Consider the following 22,271-nt stretch of genomic DNA (forward strand, 5'->3'; position numbering starts at 1 on the left):
CTCTTGACAGGTTGGGTTTGGGATGCTAAGCCTTCAGAAGTTTATTTGGGGTTAGGCACTATCAATGCAGTTCCAGTCGCTGCCACCAAGTAAACCGTGGTGCCTTAGGTAAGACAGGTACAGAATTATTAACCGCATTGACAGAGGAAACCGAAGCAGAGAGATTGAGTTTACAGTTAATGGATCGATGCCGTGCCAGGACTAGAACCCAATTTTCCCAATACCTAGTCAGGGTCTTTTTCCGTTATATTGGGGGCAGAACACTTCCGTCTACATTCCCTAAAGAGAACGGAGATTCTTTTCAGAGAATTTGTGTATAGGGATGTGTTCAGGGAAACGCACTCTCCGTTCTACCCACTGAATCACCGTTAAACACCGCATCTATCCTAATAGAGTTTAGAAGGTAATTCTCATTAAGTCTGTTTGGGGGCTGTCCCTCACTCTCCACATTTCCACCACTCCCGGCAGAACCAGCCAATTTCGAAGGGGGAGGAGCAGCAGCCACTGGAGCTAGGAGCACTTCCTGCTTGGGAGCTGGCAAGCTGGAGGAGAAGGCGGAGCTCTGGTTTCGGAGCCCGCCCGGGGGAAGCCGCGGCAGAAGGTCCAGCCAGGCCTCCACCACTCACCCACGTAGGCCCCCGCCTTCCCGCCCTCCCCTCCTTTTTAGCGTCTTCCTCTCCGCGCTGCTCCTAGTGGGAAAAGGAGCGGGAGAAGGAGGAGGAGACAGAGGCCGAGGCCGAATTTATGCTCCTCCTTCCAGTCTAAAAGGTGGCCCCTGGAAGTCCTAGGAGGGAGACAAGAGGCAGGTGGTGGGGACTTTGTATTATTAACGCTAAGGGAGAGGGAGGAAAGGGGAGAGGATAAGGGGGAGGAGCTGGTGCTAGAGCGAGGAACAGCGCGTGAACCCGAAGTCTCAACCCCCACCAGCCCCAGCAGCAGCGGCAGCTTTCGCCCCACCAACAGCTGAAAGCTGCAGTAGCAGCAGCTGGACCGCAGCTCTGCGCAGAGTCCAGACGCCAGAGAGAGAAAGGGAAGGAGGGCGGGGAGCGGTGGGCTCCTCCTCCCACACCAGCAGCGGCCTCTTAGCCAAAGCGAGGGAGCCCTCTCCCCTGCAGCTCTTCCCTCCCCGTCGGGGGCGGGGGAGAGGAGGAGGAGCAGTGGTGGTGGGTGCTGGAGCTGCAAGGAGAGGAGGCAGCAGCGGCAGCAGCAGCTTTTCAAGGGCCGGCCGCACTCAGCCATGTCGGCCGGAGGCGTCGGCACCCCTAAATCCCTGCCCTCCTCTGGGCCCAAGTCCCTGCAGGACATGCCGCACCCTCTGGCCGGCCCGAGCAGCGAGGATATAGCGGGCGGTGAGCTCACCCCGAGCCCGGACCTGCAGTTGCCCCGCAGCATCGCCGACAAGGTAGGGAGAGCTCTGCCATCCCCGGGGGGCTGGGGAAAGGGGGACATGATTGTCAGGCCAGGAGATAAACGTGGACAGAGAGTTGCATCCGATGTGTATTTGGGAAATTGGGCTAGAGGGGCTTGATTCGCACACGCCCCCGCCCCCATTTTCTCCCAACCTCCGTTAAGGGTCCAGGGGAGTGGTGCTGAGAGCAAATTCCGGCGTGCCTCTTGTCACACTAATGTCCTACTGTGACATCCATTGAGAAAAGCATCTCCTTTTTCTTCCCCCTCTTCTGGGTTCGGTAACCTCGGAGAGGAAGGAACTGTGCGGTTCTGCACCTCAGTGGCCGAGCCGTTGTGCCTCAGTTCAGCGTAGGGGGAACTGACACTTCTATCCCTTGCAGGCTCGTTGGAGGGAAGGGGATCCAGCCTCCATATGTAGTGCCTGGGGATAGGTGCGTGTGCTCTGGCTTTGACTGTTCCTGGCACCGATGTTGTGGTCTGTGAACCTCACCTCGGAGGAACGTTCCCAAAGAAGTTATCCGTTCCCTTTACTTCTGGAGACCCCAAAGAAGCAACAGTTAATGGCTTCCGTGGAAAAGACTAAGGATCTTCTCTCGTACTTAGCCCTGTGGCTTCCTTTCATCCAGTCATGTGGGTGGGAGAATTCTGGTTCGGGTGTGTGTGCTTCAAGTCAGGTGACCACTAAACCTCCTGAGGGGTTGGTATGGGATGGTAGTTTGGACTAGGGTCCTGTGATTTTCCGTTTGCTTGTCCTCTCGACTTGGATCCTATTCTACCCTTTTGAAGTTGGGCGCTTTCTTGGGGGGCCCATCCCCTCGTCTTCCCCCTGCCCCCTTTCTTCTGCCCCCAGGAGCAAGGCGAACCACACTGCTATCTGGAGAGACAGCATGGCCTTTGGAGTGTCTAGGGGCCCATATCCTGTTGCTGCTCTTTCAGCACAAAGCACTGGACTTTAAGAAATGAATGTAAAAATGTGTTTTGCTACTTATTCACTAATTTCAGAAAGGGTAGCCTTGGTACGTACAATAAGGATTTCCAACTTTTAATATGGACTCTTGGATTTGGCTTTTCTACTCTGCTTCTAAAACGGGGCAGCATTGGGGTGGAGAAATCGCTTGGGGGCTTGACGAGCAAGATATTTAATGCTACAGTCTAATAAATAATCATAGGTGTGTCCAACACACAACTGTAGACTTCTCTTAGTCGTGAAAAATCTGAAACGTATACATGAGGAGAGGGATTGGAGAAAAGATTAAGTGCAAGAGTCAGTCCTGAAGATGGGAGATCTTGGGTTCAAAGGTGACCTTAGACACTTCCTAGCTGTGTGAACCTGGGCACAGTTGCCTAGCCTTATGGCTCTTCCACCTTGGAACCCATACTTAGTTTTGACTTTAAGACAGAAGGTAAGGATTTTAAAAAAAGAAAGAAAAAGATAAGTGGCAAAGGAACCTTGGAGACAGTTAGATACACATACAAGTCTTTTTCTTTTGGTCTAGAACTTTATTTTTTTTTCCATTTGAATTAATTTTAGTCAATTTAGAACATTATTCCTTGGTTACAATAATCACATTGTTTCCCTCCCTCCCCTCCACCCACCCTTCCTGGCCTAGAACTTTAATTTCATCAATGTTCCATTGGAAACGCCCTCATCTGACACTTATCAGAAGCTTATCTGTAACTTAATAGAGTTCCTCGGGGACCCTAATAGGATAAATAATTGGTTTATGGTTGCTGTATGTGTCAGAGGCAAGACTTGAACCCAGGTCATCTTGACTCAAAGGGTATCCTTCATAAGACTTAAATTTGTTTTACAAACATAATTGAACAAAATCATAAGCTTTTAGAGGGCAGGATCCATGTATGTTTGCCGGATAGCAGCATCCTTGAAATATAATTTCTTCTAAAACCTTTGTCCTATTTATATTTACTAGTGGTGAAGTTCAGTCCTGTTGCTAACCTAATTGTGACCTACAAAGGTTTGGAGGATAGTGAAGAAACCATAGTCCTTATTCTAATTACTGCTTGCTTTCTTAACAGGTCTCAATTCTCTTGGAGAGAAGATTGTCTTGGAGGCATTATTATTAATTAGCAAACAATTAATAAGAGCACCCTGCAGTGTGTTAACTGCTGCACAGAACATCTTAGTGGATAATGCTGACTTTGGGTTCCCAAGAGAATGATTTATAGTGAGCTACTTTTGTCCTCAGAGACCAAGTGATGAGATTGTCTCTGACTTAGAGCAATAGTTTTTCTTGCCTTGTTTTTTTTTTTTAAACCCTGACCTTCTCTCTTAGTATTAATTCAAAGACAGAATAACTGCAAGGGTCCAGCAATTGGGGTTAAGTGACTTGCCCAGAGTCACATAGCTAGGAAGTATCTGAGGCCATATTTGAACCCCAATCCCCTAAATCCAGGCCTGGCTCTCTGTCTACTATGCTACCCAGCTGGCCCTCATTATTATTTTTTAATACTAGATCATAATAATATTTTAGGGTTCTTACCAAAGTTGTAAGTGGTCTGAAAGCAGATGACTAGATAGCTTCAAGGGTCACACACATGCTTTTGTGGGCCATTCTGGTGTTTCAGAGATGATAACCAAATGAGACCTTTATTGGTCATACAATGCTTAACAACAACAACAACAAAAAGTTTGCTCAACAAAAGAGTGGAAAAGATACAGTATTGGTTCAGGTAAAAGCATTTCTGCCTCATTTCTATAGATGGGTCTTTTTAGAAAGGCATGTTCAAGCATTTGTGTGGTGCTCATGGTGTGCTAGGCTTTGTGACTGGCTATTGAGGATACAAAGAAAAAGCAAAAAACAATCCTTGTTCTTGAAGATCTCACATTTTTTAAGAATTATATCTTAACGGAGACTGGAGAGGTTATTTGGTTCTGCCACCTATCTTGGAGCAAGCCAAAATTATGCTCCCATTTTGCAAATGAACATTTTAGAGTACCTGTCTTTGTCTGATTGTTTAATAATGGAAGATGTGAGTCTGGGAAGGGTTGGAGTCAGAAGTGTGTTTTGACTGGCATAAAAATGTTATGTCTGTTAGCCACATTAATTCCTTGAACCCTAGTCCTCTGGGGACAACTGCCTTGACTTTTAGTGGGGAAAAACTAGTTCAGCATACATGCAAGGCTTAGCCATGTCAGTGCCTGGAGCCCTGGACAAATCAAGTGTCAGGAACAGGTTGTTGGCTTTTTTTGGAAAAAAAAAAAAAGAACAAAAATTAAGTCTAGTAGTAAGGACCCTAGCAAGTATAGAGCCCACTAAATCAGAGTCCCCTAACAAATGAATGAAAGTTTCAGTAAGTTGAAGTAGAGTGGGAAATCATATTTAGCTTATCCTCTATCTGCTTTGCCTAGAATGAATTCTTTTGTCTTGACTTAAAAGTTTTGAAAAATATTGTATCATTTCCATTTGTATGGATTTTAAACATCTTCCCTCTCCAAAAAAAGCCTTCACCTGTATCTATGACCCTATGGTATGTCAATGGATGTTTTTCTACTTCTTTTAGACTTTACCATTTGGATATTTGTCAAATACTGTGTGGAGTTTTCTTGGGACTTTGTTAGATGTGATGGTTTATACCTAAGAAGACATAGTCCTTGAACTCAGAGAGTTTATGATCTGATTCAGAGGCAAGATGAACTAGGTGAAAAGTCAGTGAATTCAACAATAAAAGAGCTGTCATAGAAATTGGGAAATTGGGAAAGAAAGCCTGTAAACATCATTAGATGACTTGAACATTCAACTGAAAATGATCTGTAGGAAGTTGGGTATATGGTAATGGATCTTGGGAGATCTTGGGACACTAAGCAATGAAGACTTGTCTTCTTTTCTTTCTTTCTTTTTTTTTAAGAGGGTTAGTGGGAGTAGATAAAATGTCTAAAGAACTGAGGTTGTGTAGAAAAACACACTGGTGATAGCACAAAGAATATAGTTTTTGCCCTCAAATTTTTAATTTTGAAGAATGTCCACTTTTATAGAGTGGAAGAAGGAAGGAAAAATAGTAAAGAAGACAGAGAAAGTTCAGTGAGGAGCATGGATAACCAGGAAGAGAACCTGATTGCCATGGGGTGGACAAGGAAGAATTTTAGGGAGAATTTTGTATATAGTGCTGAAAACAGCATAGATGTCAAGGTCACCAAACTTCATATCAGATTCAGTACAGGGGATTAAGGATAGTAGGTGGTGAGGATGTGATTCAATTTATTTTTGGATGAGTACATAAAACATATAAAGTAACACTTTTGAAACTCGATGTTTCCTGGTAAAGTGCTTATTGGCAGATCTAAGGGAAGGTAAACCACATAGTCACTAAGATATGCTCTTTAAATTTTTCTGGGGGCAGCCAGAGTAGTGGTGGTTTTTTAAAATAAGTTTTTATTGATGTTTATTGTTTTTTTTTACATCATTACAGTTACCCCAATATCTAGCCCCTATTTTCACAGAGAGCCATCCCATGTAACAAAGTCTTTTTAAAATAGGAAATAATAAATATACCTGATGAATCACTGAAAAAGTCTAAAAACATACCTGTTGACCTTCCATTTCCATGAAGGAGTGAATTGAGGATGTCTTCTCATAGCTCTTCATTTGAGTCACGTTTGAACTTATAACTTTCACATTGGATATTTTAGTGTTTTTTTTTTGTTTGCATTTATATCATTGTAGTTTTAGGTTTTTATTGAGCCATTCACATTATTTCTTGTTTTCTATGTAACTAGTGACATGCAGTTGAAAATAAAATTCATTAGAAACAGTTGGACATCAGTTCAAATTTGCTTCTTAACTATTCATGTTTAAATTGATTAATTTCAGTTCACAAAGTATTAAAATACTTTATAAGTCACTTGGTCCCTTTTGTATTTTAAGATATATATGCATATATATCTGTATGTCTATGTACACACATATATTCATGTGTTTATATATAAATTGTAACATAGTAAGTTAACATATATGATAATGTAAATATATTCATTATAAATATATATAATAGTCAGTAACCCTAGTCCCCTTAGCACCTTTCTATCATATCTATATATCCATATATCTCCTTGGTGTCTGCTATCATAGATACTTAAATATAGCATATTTTATATACATATATGAAGGCACTCTCTTTGTGTGTGCCTCTGTTTTTATATGCATATATTTGTGTGTATATGTATGTATGAATGACATCAAAGTGCTAAGGGAACTGAGGTCACTGGCTATTAGTTCCCTGCTGTCATTATTTAATTTATATGTTAACTTACTTTTTGCTTCATTTATCCCAATAATTTTCTCTTTTATCCAGTCTCCCTTGTGTAGATGGCTTAACTTCTTAAATGTTGTAAAGATTGGTATTGGATGTTGAGAAATTTCTCTTTTAGAGAAGAAGTGCCTTAATTAGACCTTAATAGGGGGGGAAAAGTGGTTTAGCTGGTCTTTTAAAGTAATTTCCATGCCTATGAATTTTAGTAGATTTTCATTATACTGAGTCTGGGTAAAGAAATGGAAAACTTAAAAATCAGTTTTACAGTTTTCATTATTGACATTTATTAGCTTTGTAAAGAAAACAAGAAACTCTTCATCAAATCAAATATGAACCCAAAACAAATTGGTTTCTATTAGATAATTCTACTGTTTGAGAATCTGATTTGAATCCTTATATATATAGAAGATTGGGTATGAATAGCAATATCCAAGGAAAAACTAAGATATTAAGGGAATAGATTCCCAAAATGCTGTTAATAATTCAAAAGCTTCCTCCGACTTTCCCTAAAACTATTCTGTGGGTATTGGTGTACATTATATAGTCAGAGATATAATTTCGGAAAGATATAGCAAATCTGAGTGTCTCTTATACTTTAATAATATAAAGCATTTTGACTAATTTCTAAGGAACAATTTTACTTCAATTTCTCTTAAGTGATTTCAATAAAAGATTGGATAGAGTATTATTACCTTTACTTTATATCTCAGTTTAGTAGTAATTTATACTAACAATCAGTTGAATGTACTACACACAAATTTATGTTTAAAATGTTGTCATAAATGAAAATTAAATATGCATTTATTTTATCTATGAGTGAAGTAGTAGAAAACTTTCATGCTCTAATCTTTTTGTTTTCTGAAGCTTCTTTCCCTGAATCCCCTCATCTGACTTTTCAAAACTCAGAAAATGAATCAGTTCTGAAGACTTCTGATTAATTTGCAGTTGTATCCTGACCATTCTTGACTTGTTGATGTTAAGAAGTTGCCTTCTATGATTAAAACCATGTCTCTATTAATGGTGGTTTTAGAATGGCAGCTTGGTAGCATCCATCCTTTCAAAGGTATGTTCTTGAAGACATGACTTGGATTTTTTTGTATTTGGTCCTTTGACCAAGTGTTTTGGACTCTGTTTTTTAATTGGGTGCTTATAGATAAGGTGAATGGTATGGATGATCCTAACATAAAGAAATAAGAAGCAAGGTGTCATGGAAGGAACACTGGATTTTAGAATGGGAGGATTTAGGCTCAAATCTTGGACTGTTACTTCCTTTATATATGACTTTGGGCAAGTTGCTATTTGGTCTTCAGGTTGTTCTGATTGAGATAGGCATTTGGTTTCAAGCCTCAGCATAGAAATGACTCTTTTCCCGGTGGTGGAAGGGAAATCAATGTACTTTTTCCCCCTTTCTAAAATGGCAGTGAAGGAGAATGTTCAGGTGTACAGAAGTGGTCTAGCTACTTAAAAGTTTGTGAATCATATGAGTCAGGCTGCGGATTCCTTTAAACCATCCAAACCAAAGTGATGATATTCTTTGTTTCTGCTATCTCAGAGGTTTATGCCTTGAATTAGGCTGTGATTTTTTTTTATTATTACAGAAGTCTTTGAGCTCCACTAGAAGGACGTTTCCTTTGTTAATGAGGCAAGGAATAGGCAGATTCTTTTTTGATATCAGAAACTCTCAGGGTGTCCCTCAGGATCAGGTTGCTAGTATATACATTTGAGTGCTAGAGTTTGAAGGGAAGGGTATTTTGGGGACCAAATGAATGAATGAAAGAACATCTATCAAGAGTTAACTATGAGCTAAGTGTTTAGTATACAACTTGGAAAGTCTCTTTTCTCCAAGAGCATACACTCTAATTGGGGAAGATAACACATATTTAGGACAAAACATACATCTAAACCATTGGGAGGTGTTATAGCCAAAGAATAGCTGTTATTGATGGCATTAATATTGATAGGCAGTTGATAAATGTCCTTAAGCAGTTAGGGCAAACTAAAACTGTCCAGGTTAATCTAATTTGTAGGCGGTGGATGGAAGGCTGGAAGCAGTTGGATACAACCCTTATTTATATGGAAGAAAGGTAGGGAGAAGAAACAGGAGGTAGGAAATAGGAGTTATACCTATTAATCTTACATTATGTCTAAAATTATAAGGCTATACTAAAATATCTAAATAAACCCCCCAAGATCTAACTGGCTTTCTTTGCAGCTTCTTCTTCTCTGCCAAGGCAGACCTATACTTATCTACTCTCACTGACTAAAGATAATTTCTATCTAACTAAACTGTTCTAATGAATAAAATCTTTTAACCTCCTTAAAGTAATCTATGAATCAAACTGTCAAATATAACTGTCAGAGAGGTCCTACACCTAGGAGGTTTGTAGGGCATTGCTTCAATCAGTCAGTCTGCTCCAAGGTAGATAGTAATGCCTGGAAGACTTTAGAATGCAGTGGGAGAAAAGATGGTAAGAAGTCATGTTCCTCCATCCCACTAGAAGGTAATGCTTGGTAACTCACAGCTCATACACATAGCATATGCCATATTGCCTTTACCACCCAATTATCCTATGGCTGGAGTGTGGAGAGGACTAAAGGGAATTGATGGGGGAAGAGTATTACTCTCTTCTCTCTATTCATTTATATTATTATTATTTTTTAAATGTTTACTTTCTGTCTTAGGATCAATACTATGTATTAGTTCTAAGGCAGAAGAGTGGTAAGGGCTAGGCAATGGGGGTTAAGTGACTTGCCCAGAGTCACACAGCTGGGAAGTGTCTGAAGTCAGATTTGAACCCAGGACCAACCTAGGTCTCTCTAGGCCTGGCTCTCAATCCACTGAGTCACCCAGTTGCTCCCTATTTATTTTAAAACCCTTAACTTCTGTCATAGTGTCAGTCCTAAAACAGAAGAGTAGCCAGAACTAGGCAATTGAGATTAAGTGTTTTGCCCAGGGTTACATAGCTAGGAAGTGTTTGAGGCCAAATTTGAACCCAGGACCTCCCCATTACAGGCCTGGTACTCTATCCACTAGGCCACCCAGATCCAGCAAATAAATGTACTATATATACATACATTTTATAAATACATATATAGTATATACAATTATTTCATTTCTTGAAAGCATGTAAAATTCTGTTACATGATCACTTTAGATTTAAAGGTACTAATGTTTCTTTTGCTTGTGTTCTGCATTTTAAATTTAAATGGGGTAGAACAATATGTATGTTGTTGTTGAATTCCTGTGTTGTAGCACAAGGAAATGTAATCCTGTTGTTCCCTGTCCATGGTGATAACTGTGCTGTCTATATTTAATGTTAATTTTCCAAAAGCCATTTCCTATGGATACAGATTTATCTATTTATTTTTTACTTTTGCCCTTATCCATGAAGGCATTTGCATTTGGTTTCAAGGTTCAGCATGGAAATGACTCTTTTCCTGCCCTGAGAAGGGAAATGAATGTATTCTCAACCCCCCTCCCCTTCTGTTTGTAGTGCTATATTTGAAAACCTCTCAGCTACAAGTGGGGAAAAAAAGTACAACTGGGGAAGTAAGAATTAGAATTGGTCATAACTGGAATTCATTACTGCTTAAGAGAACTTGCTTTGGGGAGTGTGTGTGTGTGTTTATTTATGCAATTTACGGGGCACAAAACAAACCCTAGAAGTTTTAAAACACGTTTGATTGGAGAAGATCCCTGGTTTGCTTCTTCCATGGAACTGGCCCTATCTTGCTAGTATTGTCAAAACTGGTTAAATTAGTGGCATGTCCTACAAATCAACACAAGTCAATCCTGTTGTCTTCAAGACCCCCATCAGCAAATGGGAAGGAGACAGTGTCAAATCTGGTTTCTCATCATGCCTTAGTCAGGCAGTACCTCTTGGGCAGTATTTCTGGGAAGTTGGAGGACTTAAGTCTTCTAAAAAGTACACATTTAAACCATTTTCTAATGATGTCTTGAGGCCAGAGTAAAAGTCTTAGAATAGTTGCTGTAGGAAATGAGATAAGGACTCTCTGAGAGTTCAGTGAAAGGATTGTTGAGCATCTCTGAGGACATAATTATACATGTTGTTTGCTCGTTGTTTTCTTTTGGTTTTTGGACAGATTCTATGATTTTATTGGGAGGAGAATTTTGTTCCCTCTATAAAGGTTTGTATCAGTTCATCATCAGAGAATTTTAGCATTGCTTGGGGAGCACCAAATGGTTTAAATGATTTGCCCAGGGTCACTCAGCCAGTGTTTGTGAGAGTCTGGATTTGAACTCTAGTCTTTCTTACTCTGATCGTCTCTCTCTGTCTACTAACAGTGTTTCTATGGAATATGTTAAGAATGTAATAATAATAGTAAGGTCATTCTGATGGATATGTATTTAGTGAGAGGTCTTTACAATTCTCTAACCCCTGAATTTTCACAAGCATATATTGAGTACTAAAGATACTTGACTAGTGTCCTGCCATTTTGAGGAACTGGTACCTATAACCTTTTAGAGTCAGAAAAAATTGTTAGTTTTCTGAAATGTTAAAAAAAAATGGTGCATGACTCTGGGTGATTAGCGAAATATTTGCCTGCTTTTTCTTCCATTTCTCACCTTCTAATGAAATTGTGCTTCTATCTACACTGTTCTTAATTTCCCAGTACATCCTTCTTAAATTTTGATAGCTCATCAAGGTGTAACATTTGGATATGTTGTTTAATCTCTTTGCCTTTACTTGAATCATCTGCAATCTAGTGATCTCTAAGGTTCCTTCCAGCTCCAACCTTCTATATTACCTAGTATAATTTAGATTTGGCAACTTCTCCCTACCTATATTTCAGTCTTTCTAACTATTGCTCTCCATCTCATTCTTCTCTTTGTGCCCTTTGGACTGAAACACTTCCCATTTGCTATCTCAATCTGGATTGCCCTCATTCTTTTATTAAGTTATGATTCTATAGTCCTTGTCTCTGGTACCCCTTTGCAGGATATCCTCAAAACCTAGCCTATAAAATGCTTATAAATCCATCAGCAATGTGTGTATATCTGTTTTTCCAAAGTGCAGCCCACAATTTTTGGGGGCAGGGGATCAATTTGAATGAGTTTACAAGGTGGTCTTCCAAAGTCGTTTTAATGTTTGTGAGCAGCCTCTCTCTTTTATTACTTTATAAAATTTTTTTCTGTTCCTCCAGTTTACTGAACTAATGGAAACCAGGTTCACACTAAACCTACCTGTAGCCCTGCTTCCTTCTCTTAGAGAGGCCTCATCCTTTATTAGTGAATGGGAATAGAAGAAGGTTTTACTCTGCCTTCTTTTCTGTACCATTTCAGTAGCCCTATTCTAATCATTTTTTTAACAGAAAAATCTAAATCTAAATACTAAAGTCCCATATAAAAGGGATGTATGGGGAAGGGGCAAAGGGAACAGAAACAATTGTTAAAAGTTAAAACATCCCTTTTATATGGGACTTTAGTATTTAGATCTTTTTTTTTCCTGTCACCCTTCCCTAATCTGGCACATGGATGTTACACTTTTTACTTATTCTTTGTTGTTTGTCTGGACGTTTTAAATGTTTACCCAAGAGCCGATAAATTTAGAGCTAGAAGGAACTTTGGAAATTTCTAGTCCAACAGCCTAGAAATGGAAGCCCAGAGAAATTAAAGTGATTTGTCTGAGATCACCCAGGTGGTGTGATGTAGGTGGAATTTAATCCTAAATCCAATGACTGCAAGTCCAGTGCTCTTACCATTTAGAACTGGTGGTTTTTACCTGTTCACAACTTCCTCCTTCAACTTTTCCCCTTTTACCTCACCTGGCCTGTGAGATGACTTCTGGATGCTATAGATGCTCTTGACCAAACTAGATTTCATTCTTGGCCACTTCACTCTTGCCATGACCACCATTATAAACTCTTAAGAACCCTTGGTTTCCTGCCACTCCAACTTTAGCTTCTCCATACCATCTCTTTCTTTTGTCCGTATTTAAAGACACTAGGAGTCTGCTGGGAAAAGAAAGATTATTGTTTTGGACTATTGATTGCAATTAATGCTAGCATAATACTTCAGTCTGGAGAAAACACAAATTTCAGATGCAAAATTTTTATCAGAAATGGAGGTCCCAAAGACATTTTTAGAAAACTATGGATAAGTTGGAAAGAACTTTTAAAATGTAAATTAGTGATGATAAAATGTAAATGTAAGATCTGGGCAAGTGGGTGGCATGGTAGTGGATAGAATGCTGGACCTGGCCTCAGTTTCCTCAATTGTAAAATAGAGATAATAATCGCACTCAGTGTTTTGTGAAAACAAAGTGAGATGGTATTTGTAAAATGCTTGTTCTCTGCCATCTTCTTTTTTCCTTTTCCCTCAAATTGCCTCTGAATTTCTTGGCTAGCAGAAGATACCTACATTCCCCCTTCCCACTTCTTTCCTGTAGAGGTAGAAAAAAGCAGGTTCAGATTTTTTTGTAATTGAATTAGGTGAGGTTAATTATTTTCACCTTTATTATATCCTCCGTGAGTTTGGCTTGACACTATCTTTTCCTCCCCATCCTTTACTCACCGTGCTTTATGAACCTTGGCGAACAACTAGTCTGGAAGTGATCTGTAAGAAATTGTAAACTTGAGGACAGGAATCGATGGCTATGCTTTTTTTTTTCCCTCTCCCAATTCTATCCAATCTTAATTTAATAAATATGTGTTGCTTGTTGGACTCTTCTTCATGTTTGGCAGGCCTGTTGTTAATCTCTTCCTCTTCAGCAAATCCCTTGCAGTAGGAGCTAAGTGTCTCCTCTCCAAATACCCTTTTCCTTTCAATTCTCCAGTAAAAAAGCAAAGTTTTTTTGCTCCAACTCTCTTAGACTTCAACATCCTTCTTTGCCTTTTCCTCACTCTCAAAGGAAGGAGGGCAATCTTTTCTCTGAATAACTAAGCTGCTTATCTGTGCTCTTACTCTGAGGAATGATATTCTGCCTCCAATTGCTCCTACACTTCTTTTCCACCTCTAGTTTTTGCCTTTTTTTTTTTGAGATAATGTAGAGTCCTTGACTTAAGTCAGAAAATAGGAGCTGGAGTCTTTGCTGTGACCCTCACTGCGTGACCATAAGGGACTCATTTATCTCCTGAGGCTTTAGTGTAAGAATCTGTAAGAATTGGACAGTACTTGAAATAATTATCTTTATAGCATTGTGTGAGGAGAAACTCCAAGTAAACTGAAAAGTTCTATGTAAAGGTGAAATATTGTTGTAGAAAAAGTTTCTCTATGCTTCCTCCTTCTGGTTATGGACATGTCACCTCTTTGAATGATTCTGTATCCATTGCTTCCATTTTCTAACTACCCAGTCTCCCTGAATTATGATTTTTAAACCTCTGGTCTTCATGAAAACAGTTCTTATAATAGAGTTTGGGTTTTTTCTTGATTGAGTCTAATTGGATCCAGCTAAAATATGTGTTTATATTCATGTATCTGCATCTCACACGTGAACTGGAAAAGAGATCACAAATCGCTCCAGTATCTTTGCCTAGAAAATCCCAAACAGTGTCATGAAGAGTTGGACACAACTAAAACAACTGAACAAAAAATTAATCTCATATATACACATAAATTCCCTTTTATCTCTGCTTTTCATCTTTCTGACCTCCTTGAGACTCTTTCCCCAGGCTTCTGAGACACTAGATAAACTGGAAATCTGTGTTTATGTGACATTTTCTTGTTTTTCTCACCATTCCATTAATTTACATCCTTGCCTTCTTCCAGTATTCAGCACAGTGCCTGGCATATAGTGGGCACTTAATAAATGTTTGTTGACTTTTTCCTTCTGCCCACTTAGGCTCATTCCCAAGTCTTAGTGGAGCTCGTCTACTCCCTTGGCATCACATATGGTTCCTGTGATGATGATTTCCTTTGATTGATCATTCTATCAATTCTGTTCCCTTAAGCTCTAGCTTTTTTTCCCCAACAGCAGCCAGGACCTGTCTGCCAGGATATACTGCTGGCATCTCAAACTGAACATTATTATCGATATCATCTTCTTTCCCCAGATTTTTCAATTTATCAACACAGTATTCTTCTGGAATCTGTGTTTTATTTTTGTTCCCTCTTTATCCTAGTACAGATATTTATTTTTTTACTCCTATACTATTGTAAAAGCAAAGACAGATTTTAAAGCTCTTCTTCATCCCATCTATCCTACCTAATCATTGTGTACATCTCATTCATTTCTCTCCACTTTGTAAACATTTCCTTCTGTGGCTCCTCATGGTCTTTAGAATAGGTCCAAATTCCTTACCTTGGATCAGGGCTCTCCACAATATGACCTCAGCCTATCTCTCTAATCCTTCTTTCCTTTGGTCCTCTCTTCTGCAGAAACTCTCCATTCTATCCAAACTCATTTATTGTGCATTGTTCTCCCAATCAGCTCTGCATGTATCGAAAGAACCTATGCCTCTTGCCATTTGCTTATCCCTTCTACCTGCTTGTAATGCTCTCTGCTTTCTTTTCACTTTGTAATCTTCAAGAAACCCAGCTAATCTCCCTCTTCGCAAAATCTCTTAATTCTTTGAACTTCTGTAAAACTTAAAATGGGCATTTGGTATACGTATGCTGCCTTGTACTGTTGCTTGTTTTTTATGTAAATACTTTAGTTTTCCAACAATTTAGTCTTTACCATCAAAGAGATGACAATTGCTGCATTTCTCATTAGCCATCAGATAGCATGTTGTTCAGTCTTGTCTAACTCTTTGTGACCCCATTTGGAGTTTTCTTGACAAAGACACTGGAGTGGTTGGCTGTTTCCTCCTCCAGCTTATTTTACAGATGAGAATCTGAGGCAAACAGGGTTTAGTGACTTGCCTAGAGTCACACATCCAGTAAGTGTTTGAGACAGTATTTGAACTCAGAAAGGTTAATTTTCCTGATTCCAAGCCCAGCACTCTATCCACTGCTCCACCCAGCTGGCCATCAAATAACAGAATAGCCTGCAAATAATTAGAAACTTAATAAGTTTGTGTGAATTTCCCTTTAACCAGAGCTCAAGACTTTAGAATCATCATCCAATTCCTCTCCTACCAGGTCTTGAATTTTACTTCAAAATTGCCAATTTGTTTCTTCCACTGTATTTGGGGTGACTATTCTACTTTCTCATTATCATAACTCCTAGAGTTAGAATGAACTTGAGATTTAGTCCCAACAGATCTATTTTTACAGATGTGGAAACTGAGACCCAGAAAAGAAAATGTCATATAGCTTGTTAGCAGGGGAGCTGGCATTTGAGCCTTATATCTTCTGATTAAGTTCACAGCTCTTTTTATATAATTTCATCACATTCCCTCACTATGCTAGGACTATAACCACAGTTTCCCAAATGGCTCTATGTTTCTACCACAACTCCTCCCCACAACCTGCTTCTATTCCCAGTTCCCATACTCCACTTCCTCAGCAGCTGTGCTCATGGTAATCTGCCCACTTCTGACCTTCCTCATTGTAAGTTCTTGATTACATTTAATATTGTTTTTCTCTAGGTTCTTTAAAGGCAGAGAGCACACTTTATGTCATGGTATCTTTACTCATTCCATTTCCTATTAATGAATACCCTCACCTACCCCCTGATCCCCACATCTATCCCTTTAATTAATGATACATAATAAAGGACTAAAATCCATAATTTAAAAGGGTTTTCTTTTTAGTAAATAAATACTATAAGCATAGTATATATATTATACTGAAAATCTACTATATACACTATACTATAAATATATTAAATAACTATAAATACTTAGAATTTAAATGTTATTTGTATTCCTTTAAACTCTGTCAGTTTGTTCCTTTATATTTATATATAGTAGGAACTCATTTTACATGAACAATTCCAGTATTCTAAAAAAATAAAGGCAGGAAAATACAGAAAATAAAAAATTTTAATTATGCATTAAATCCTCAACATTTTCCCAAGTGGCATAAAGTCTTGAAGTAGTTTGCCTAATCATACTCATTCTCCCACCCTAAGAAGCATTAGTGTGCCATTACATTGTTTTGCTCCAAACATTAGCTCCCTCATCAATCTTTGTCAGAGTTCTCACTTGTAACAAGTCGTGTTCACTTCAGAGCAGTGTTTCTCTTGTTTCATTAGTGCTATTTAGTTATTGATAATGGCCCCAAAGTACAAAACTAGTGATGCTAGTTAGTAGCTCTGATAAACCTAAGAAAAGACAGAAAATGAGTAGGTATGTGTGTTTAATAAAGTTATTAAATAATGGGGTTCACTATAATGCATAGTTTTCAGTTTACATGAAGGTTCTTTAAACCTATTGGTTGCCTAAAACAAGTTCCTACTATATATTTTACATTTCTTATAGTTAGTGGGTTCTTTGTTCATAGTTAGTGGGTTCTTTGTTCATCTGACTCAACATTGGCCCCGTTATTTCACAAAACTTTATTTAGATGTATTTATAATGCATGGGTCGATATTCAGTATCAATGAATAAAATATTTAGTATTTAAAGAAATTTATTCTTTAATAATCTTTAAAAAACAAAATACAGGAAGTAGAAATTAAGTGAAAAGGTTCTTTCTCATTATCAAATCAATAAAATATAAATTAAATCAACTTTGGAGGAACACCTTCTACCCATCAAATTGACCTCCAGCATAGTGTTTGCCACAATGTGGAAAAAAAGATACACACACACATTGTGGTGGAATGAATGATAAACTGGTAAGGCCTTTTGGTAGAACAATCTAGAAGTTCAGTGAGAAAACCCCATGATGTGTTTACTGATTTTTTAAAAAAAGTGTTATTCACAATTTTTTAAAAGGCAAAATATTCAGAGATATTTCTATAAGCAGAAAGCCCGAGCCTCTGCCACAGTCCCTAGCCTTTGCCTCAATTTCCCATTGGGCAGCTGCAAGTTCTGGCCTTGGCTGCTTTCTATCCCTTCTTATTTTGGCATGATTTTCAGTAGAGAGTTTGTTTCATTTTCTGCTGTGGTCCTGGCAGGCTCTAGTTGGATATTAAACATCATATTTGTCTCAGGTCTTGCATTAGTGCCCAGGTATTCTGTTGGCCTTGCTTCTTGCTTATGGCTCCCAGTGCTTCAAGAAGTGCATGGTATAACCCAGTGGAATTTCTTGTCAGCTCTGGGCGGGGGAGAGAGGGGGGAAGGGAGAGAACATGAGTCATGTAACCATGGAAAAATATATTTAAAACTAAAAAAAAAAAGTGCATGAGTAGGCCCTACCTCTTGGTTAAGGGACTTCTGGAGATGGGCTCTGCTTCCCGGCAGTAGTCGAATCAAAATCAGGAAGTAGGACTAAATTATTCCTAATATTTCCTCAATTTCTCAGATTCTGCCACTTTGTGATAGCATTCTAGTTTTTACTCAGTGCAACTGTAAGTAGAGACCTTGCCACAGTCCATTTAGTAAGCCCAAGGCAAAGTTAAAAAAAATGGTCCTCCCTATGGTTTTGCCCACCAGATGATCTCGGGTTTTGTGTTAACTGTGTGTATTTAAAAAAGTAATACACATCCCTTCTGCTTAACTGTGTTTCATACTATAGAGAGGCAGCTGATGTCTCATGCATTTCCAGTCTGCCTTAGAGGACACTTTTTCTTGCTGGAACAAGGAAGTAGGAAGAGGAAAAATTTTCCTTTAGTCCTCTTTGCCTCTGATGGTCTTTTCCCATATTCACTTTCTTCCTCTCTGCGGTTTTTCCACTCCCTTTTGGACTTTTAAAAAGGAGCAGATTGATTCATGACCAGGCTCTGAAATCCATTCCAAAAGTGGAACTCTCCGAGGTAAGGGGAGGCCCCTGGGGTCTGTACTTTCCTGTTCTTCCAAAGTTGAATGAGCAATAAGATGCGAAGCAGCATTTACTCCCAGGATCCTGGATGTCATTGTTTTGGAAATTTGCTCTGCTGGTATGGGGTCCAGCCCCCCTGTGCCTCTTTGTGAGCTGCTAATGGGTGAGACATTTCCTTACCCTAGGATACTCTTCAAGCTTAGCCAACATACTGTCTGCCCTGGGCTGAAGGCTTTTCTACCTTAGGAATAATAATAACTGACATATAACACTTTAAGATATAAAAGTGCTTTAACCCATTCTCATTTAATTTTTACTACCCCCTGACTCCTGTTAACATAGCCTTTGAGACATCAGGATCCCTAACTAGGCTGAAGTGAGACCTCAGAAGAGGACATTAGGAGAGAAAGCTAGAATTTAGCAGAAAAATGGACAGCTCATCTTTCCCTGGGTTTTTGGAGAAATTGTTCTGATTAAATGAGGTACTAGTTGTGGGGGGTAGTCGTCTGCCCTCTCTTGATCCTCCATCTCTTAATCTTTTTGTGCTCAGTGGCAGATTCTCTTCTCAGATTCTCTTAGCAGCTGTTCAAACCCACCCTCTGTTACACAATTATATCATACTGTTTGTGCCATCTGTTCAGAATTGAGACACTGAGCTCTGTTAGTATTGTGTGGCCTTGGTGCCTTTACCCCTGAGAACACAAACACCGTGGCCCCTGGTGCAGACTCTGGTGTGTTTTCTGCAAAGATGTCCAAATGGGTTATCTGGACTGTTATACATTTTCTGTGAAGTGGTCTATGAAATAAGCTTATAATTTTCAATAATATGTTGGTAGTAAAAATATGATTAGCATATTTATTGTCAGTTAATCTGTTTAGGTTCAGCATGGCAGAATAATGCGGCTGCCCAAGCCTTAAGCTTTTCTTCTTCATGTAACCAAATTCTTTCTCCAGGTGTATACAATAGAAAATGAAAGGTAATTCTGTAAGAATTGTTTAGTAAGTTTTTCTCTGCAGTGATCATCATTTGCATAGCCTAGAAACTGACCAATTGTCATTCCAATTTCAGAGCAGGGCAGAGCTACCTATCCCAGGAAATACTATGTTGAATCCAAAGGTTTCAGAGCTTTTTCTCAAGTTCTGGTTCTGAGTATTATTTAGTATCATAATCAATTAACTAACTTATTATTAACTTTTTAGTATCTACTGTGAATCAGGCACTGTTCTAGCTAGATTTCAAAGGCAAAAATAAATCATATCCTCAAAAAATGCTTATTAATTGGTGTACACATTTAAAAAAATAGGAAATAAAATTAAGGTGCCTGGGGAGGAAGGCAGAAAGGGAGACATTAGCAGCTGGAAAGCAGCGATTAGGAGAGACCTATAAAATTATTTGTCCAAGAAAGCAAATTCTAAAATATTATCCAATATTTTAATATGGTGTATTCAGATAGGTGAGGTGAATAAAGGAAAATGAGGTCACCATGTAACAAATTTTACTCACTTTTTCTCAGATTATTCTTCCATTGAATTTTGCTATCTCAGCTTTGTAGCCAGGTAGAAAGGAAACATTTGTGCTGTGAATCCCCTGTCCAACGTACATTTGATGTACCAAAAGCCAGAGTTGGAGGAGTATTTGAGGGTTGATAACAAACTGGTGCTTGAACGACACATACAGCTGGCATCATATCATAAAGTGTCTTTCCAAGAAACTCTCCTGGGACTAGCATATTGACCAAAGAGCTTTTCAATCTTTAATTTTTTAAAACCTCATCTCCATTTTCAAAACCTTCCTAGTACTTAGAGATGTGGCTGATAGAATCATCGTTTTTGTTGTTCTGATCCTGAATTGAGGAAATGTCTTTTGATTTTATAAAAATGGATAATGACTGTCCACTAACCCCAAGGTACTGCATTATCAATGGACTATAAATATAAAAGCAGTTGCTTGCTTTTTTCCCTTAAAGATATTCTTGGAAAAACTGGTTCTTGAAAGCAATAAAAGAGGAGATTTGTTCCAAGAAACTTTGTGGTCTGTTCTACTAAGGAAGTTAAGGTTAGTATACTGGAGCTAGCTTGGGGATCCTGTGAACACTCCTATCTTGGTAAGAGTGACCTGAGCTAGTGCTCTGAGGATATAGTTTTTGATACTCTAGGGTTACAGTAATATCAAATGGGATATTGGGATAATATTAGAATGAAGGAGCCATAAGTTATGGAAATAGCAATTTACTAATTACTTACTTCAAAATGAGAACTATCAGTTCAAAGGGGAAAAACTACTCTCTTTATCTTAAAGCCCTAGATAGTAGATGAGTAACTTCAGCTGTTGTATCTAGAAGTTCAGACACCGAAAGATGAGTCAGTGTTTGCTTTTTCTGAATGGCGAGTTTGTACCGTGGAGGATTGTTACAATAAATTAAAGTGAAAAGATGAGAGGTTGTGGCAGAGGTTAATAGACCCAATTATTTTCTGTTCACATGATTCTGTGTATTTTATTAAGAGAAAAAAATCCAGGCTTCCCTTTTCTTCCCTTCCTGAAATGATTATCACCTTTTAAATAGTGTTAAAAAGTCAAAAAAGAAGATAAGGACATGTAGGCTATTAAAAAAGAGGCACTTCAGCATACAGTATAGACAGTTTTGACAGATTTATTCTTTATTGATTTTGATCAATTTAAAAATTTTCTTATTCCTCAACTATTTGACTTTATCACTTGGTTGAATGTGAGCCAATCACCATTGACTCATTCAGAATTATATTGCAAATGAAAGAGAGGCTGTGATTACATTTCCTTGTGAGTTATGTATAGAGATGAGAGAGAGGTTCATTTCATACTGGCATAAAGACAAAAATATTCCTACATAGCATCTCTTTCCAACGGGATGTGGATGAGGAAACCACATTTCAAGTCAATAATTTCTAAACTCTTGAAAATCCTGGTGCTTAATTAAATCTCACAAATAATCTCATCTTTTTTTTTTTCCTGGTTAATGCTAAAAAGATTCACCAGAGCCCTGCCTATTTAGCCATCCTTGGAAATATTTGGAATTGAAGGTTGGGAGGTAGGTTTGGGGCAGAGAACAGATAGAATAGCTTCCTTAGGATCTTAACTTGGCCAAAAAGAAGAAAGATACTGTAATGGGGGAAAAGGGGTTATTTTTTAAAGGGTTGGTCTTGAATATTTAAGAGTGGTCACTAGGAATTTAATTAATTTCAAAGAGATTTATTTACAAAATATAGAAAGAATGAAGAAGAAAATCAGAGAGAGGATAGGGTAAGAAATCCAGCCTAGGCACTAAGTAATTTACTTCTGGCCCCTCTGGGCAGTTTCAGCCAGCCTCAGCAGAGCCAAGGACCCGGGAAGTGTCTCTCAAGAGGATAGGTCTTTCCAGAGGCTGGTCTCTTCAGAGAAAAGCCAGTAGTTAAGAGTCAGCTTTTTCACTCCCCATATATCAGTCCAGTCAGCAGATCCTTTTTGCCCCTCTTCACCAGCCTCAACTAGAAAGCATCAAGAATTCCCCTCTAGCAGAAGCGGAAGTCCAAGTTGAACTCCATTCCAAGAATCCCCAAACTCTGTGTAGTACTTTATCTTTTAAAGGCATTTTCTCTTGCATCACTTCCTCTAATTCCAGGTCTTCCAATCACAGCTGACACACTGTTCTAGCACTGCCCAGAAGGCAGTAGGTTGATTCTAATTCATGAACCCACTATCGCACACATGGGTCATAGACCTCCCACTTCATGATTAAGTGGGATATTTGCACTTTTGGTGATTAGATCTAAATGGGCAGATCTTCATACTCAACTTTTTTTATTTCCA

At 38.8% G+C, this 22,271-nt stretch overlaps 1 protein-coding gene across 1 annotated transcript in view; it reads left to right on the top strand.

The window, feature by feature from the left end:
- Window positions 1-321: 321 nt before the first annotated feature.
- SNX30 (sorting nexin family member 30) overlaps window positions 322-22,271 on the top strand; it is a 180,815-nt gene continuing 158,865 nt past the window's right edge. Inside the window, exon 1 of the mRNA XM_001375914.4 lies at window positions 322-1,402. Coding sequence (XP_001375951.1) covers window positions 1,238-1,402 — 165 coding nt within the window. The 5' untranslated portion in view covers window positions 322-1,237. The remainder of the gene's footprint in view (window positions 1,403-22,271) is intronic.

This window comes from Monodelphis domestica, chromosome 7 (genome assembly GCF_027887165.1).
Source record: "Monodelphis domestica isolate mMonDom1 chromosome 7, mMonDom1.pri, whole genome shotgun sequence".
In the NCBI taxonomy this organism is placed as follows: Eukaryota; Metazoa; Chordata; class Mammalia; order Didelphimorphia; family Didelphidae; genus Monodelphis; species Monodelphis domestica.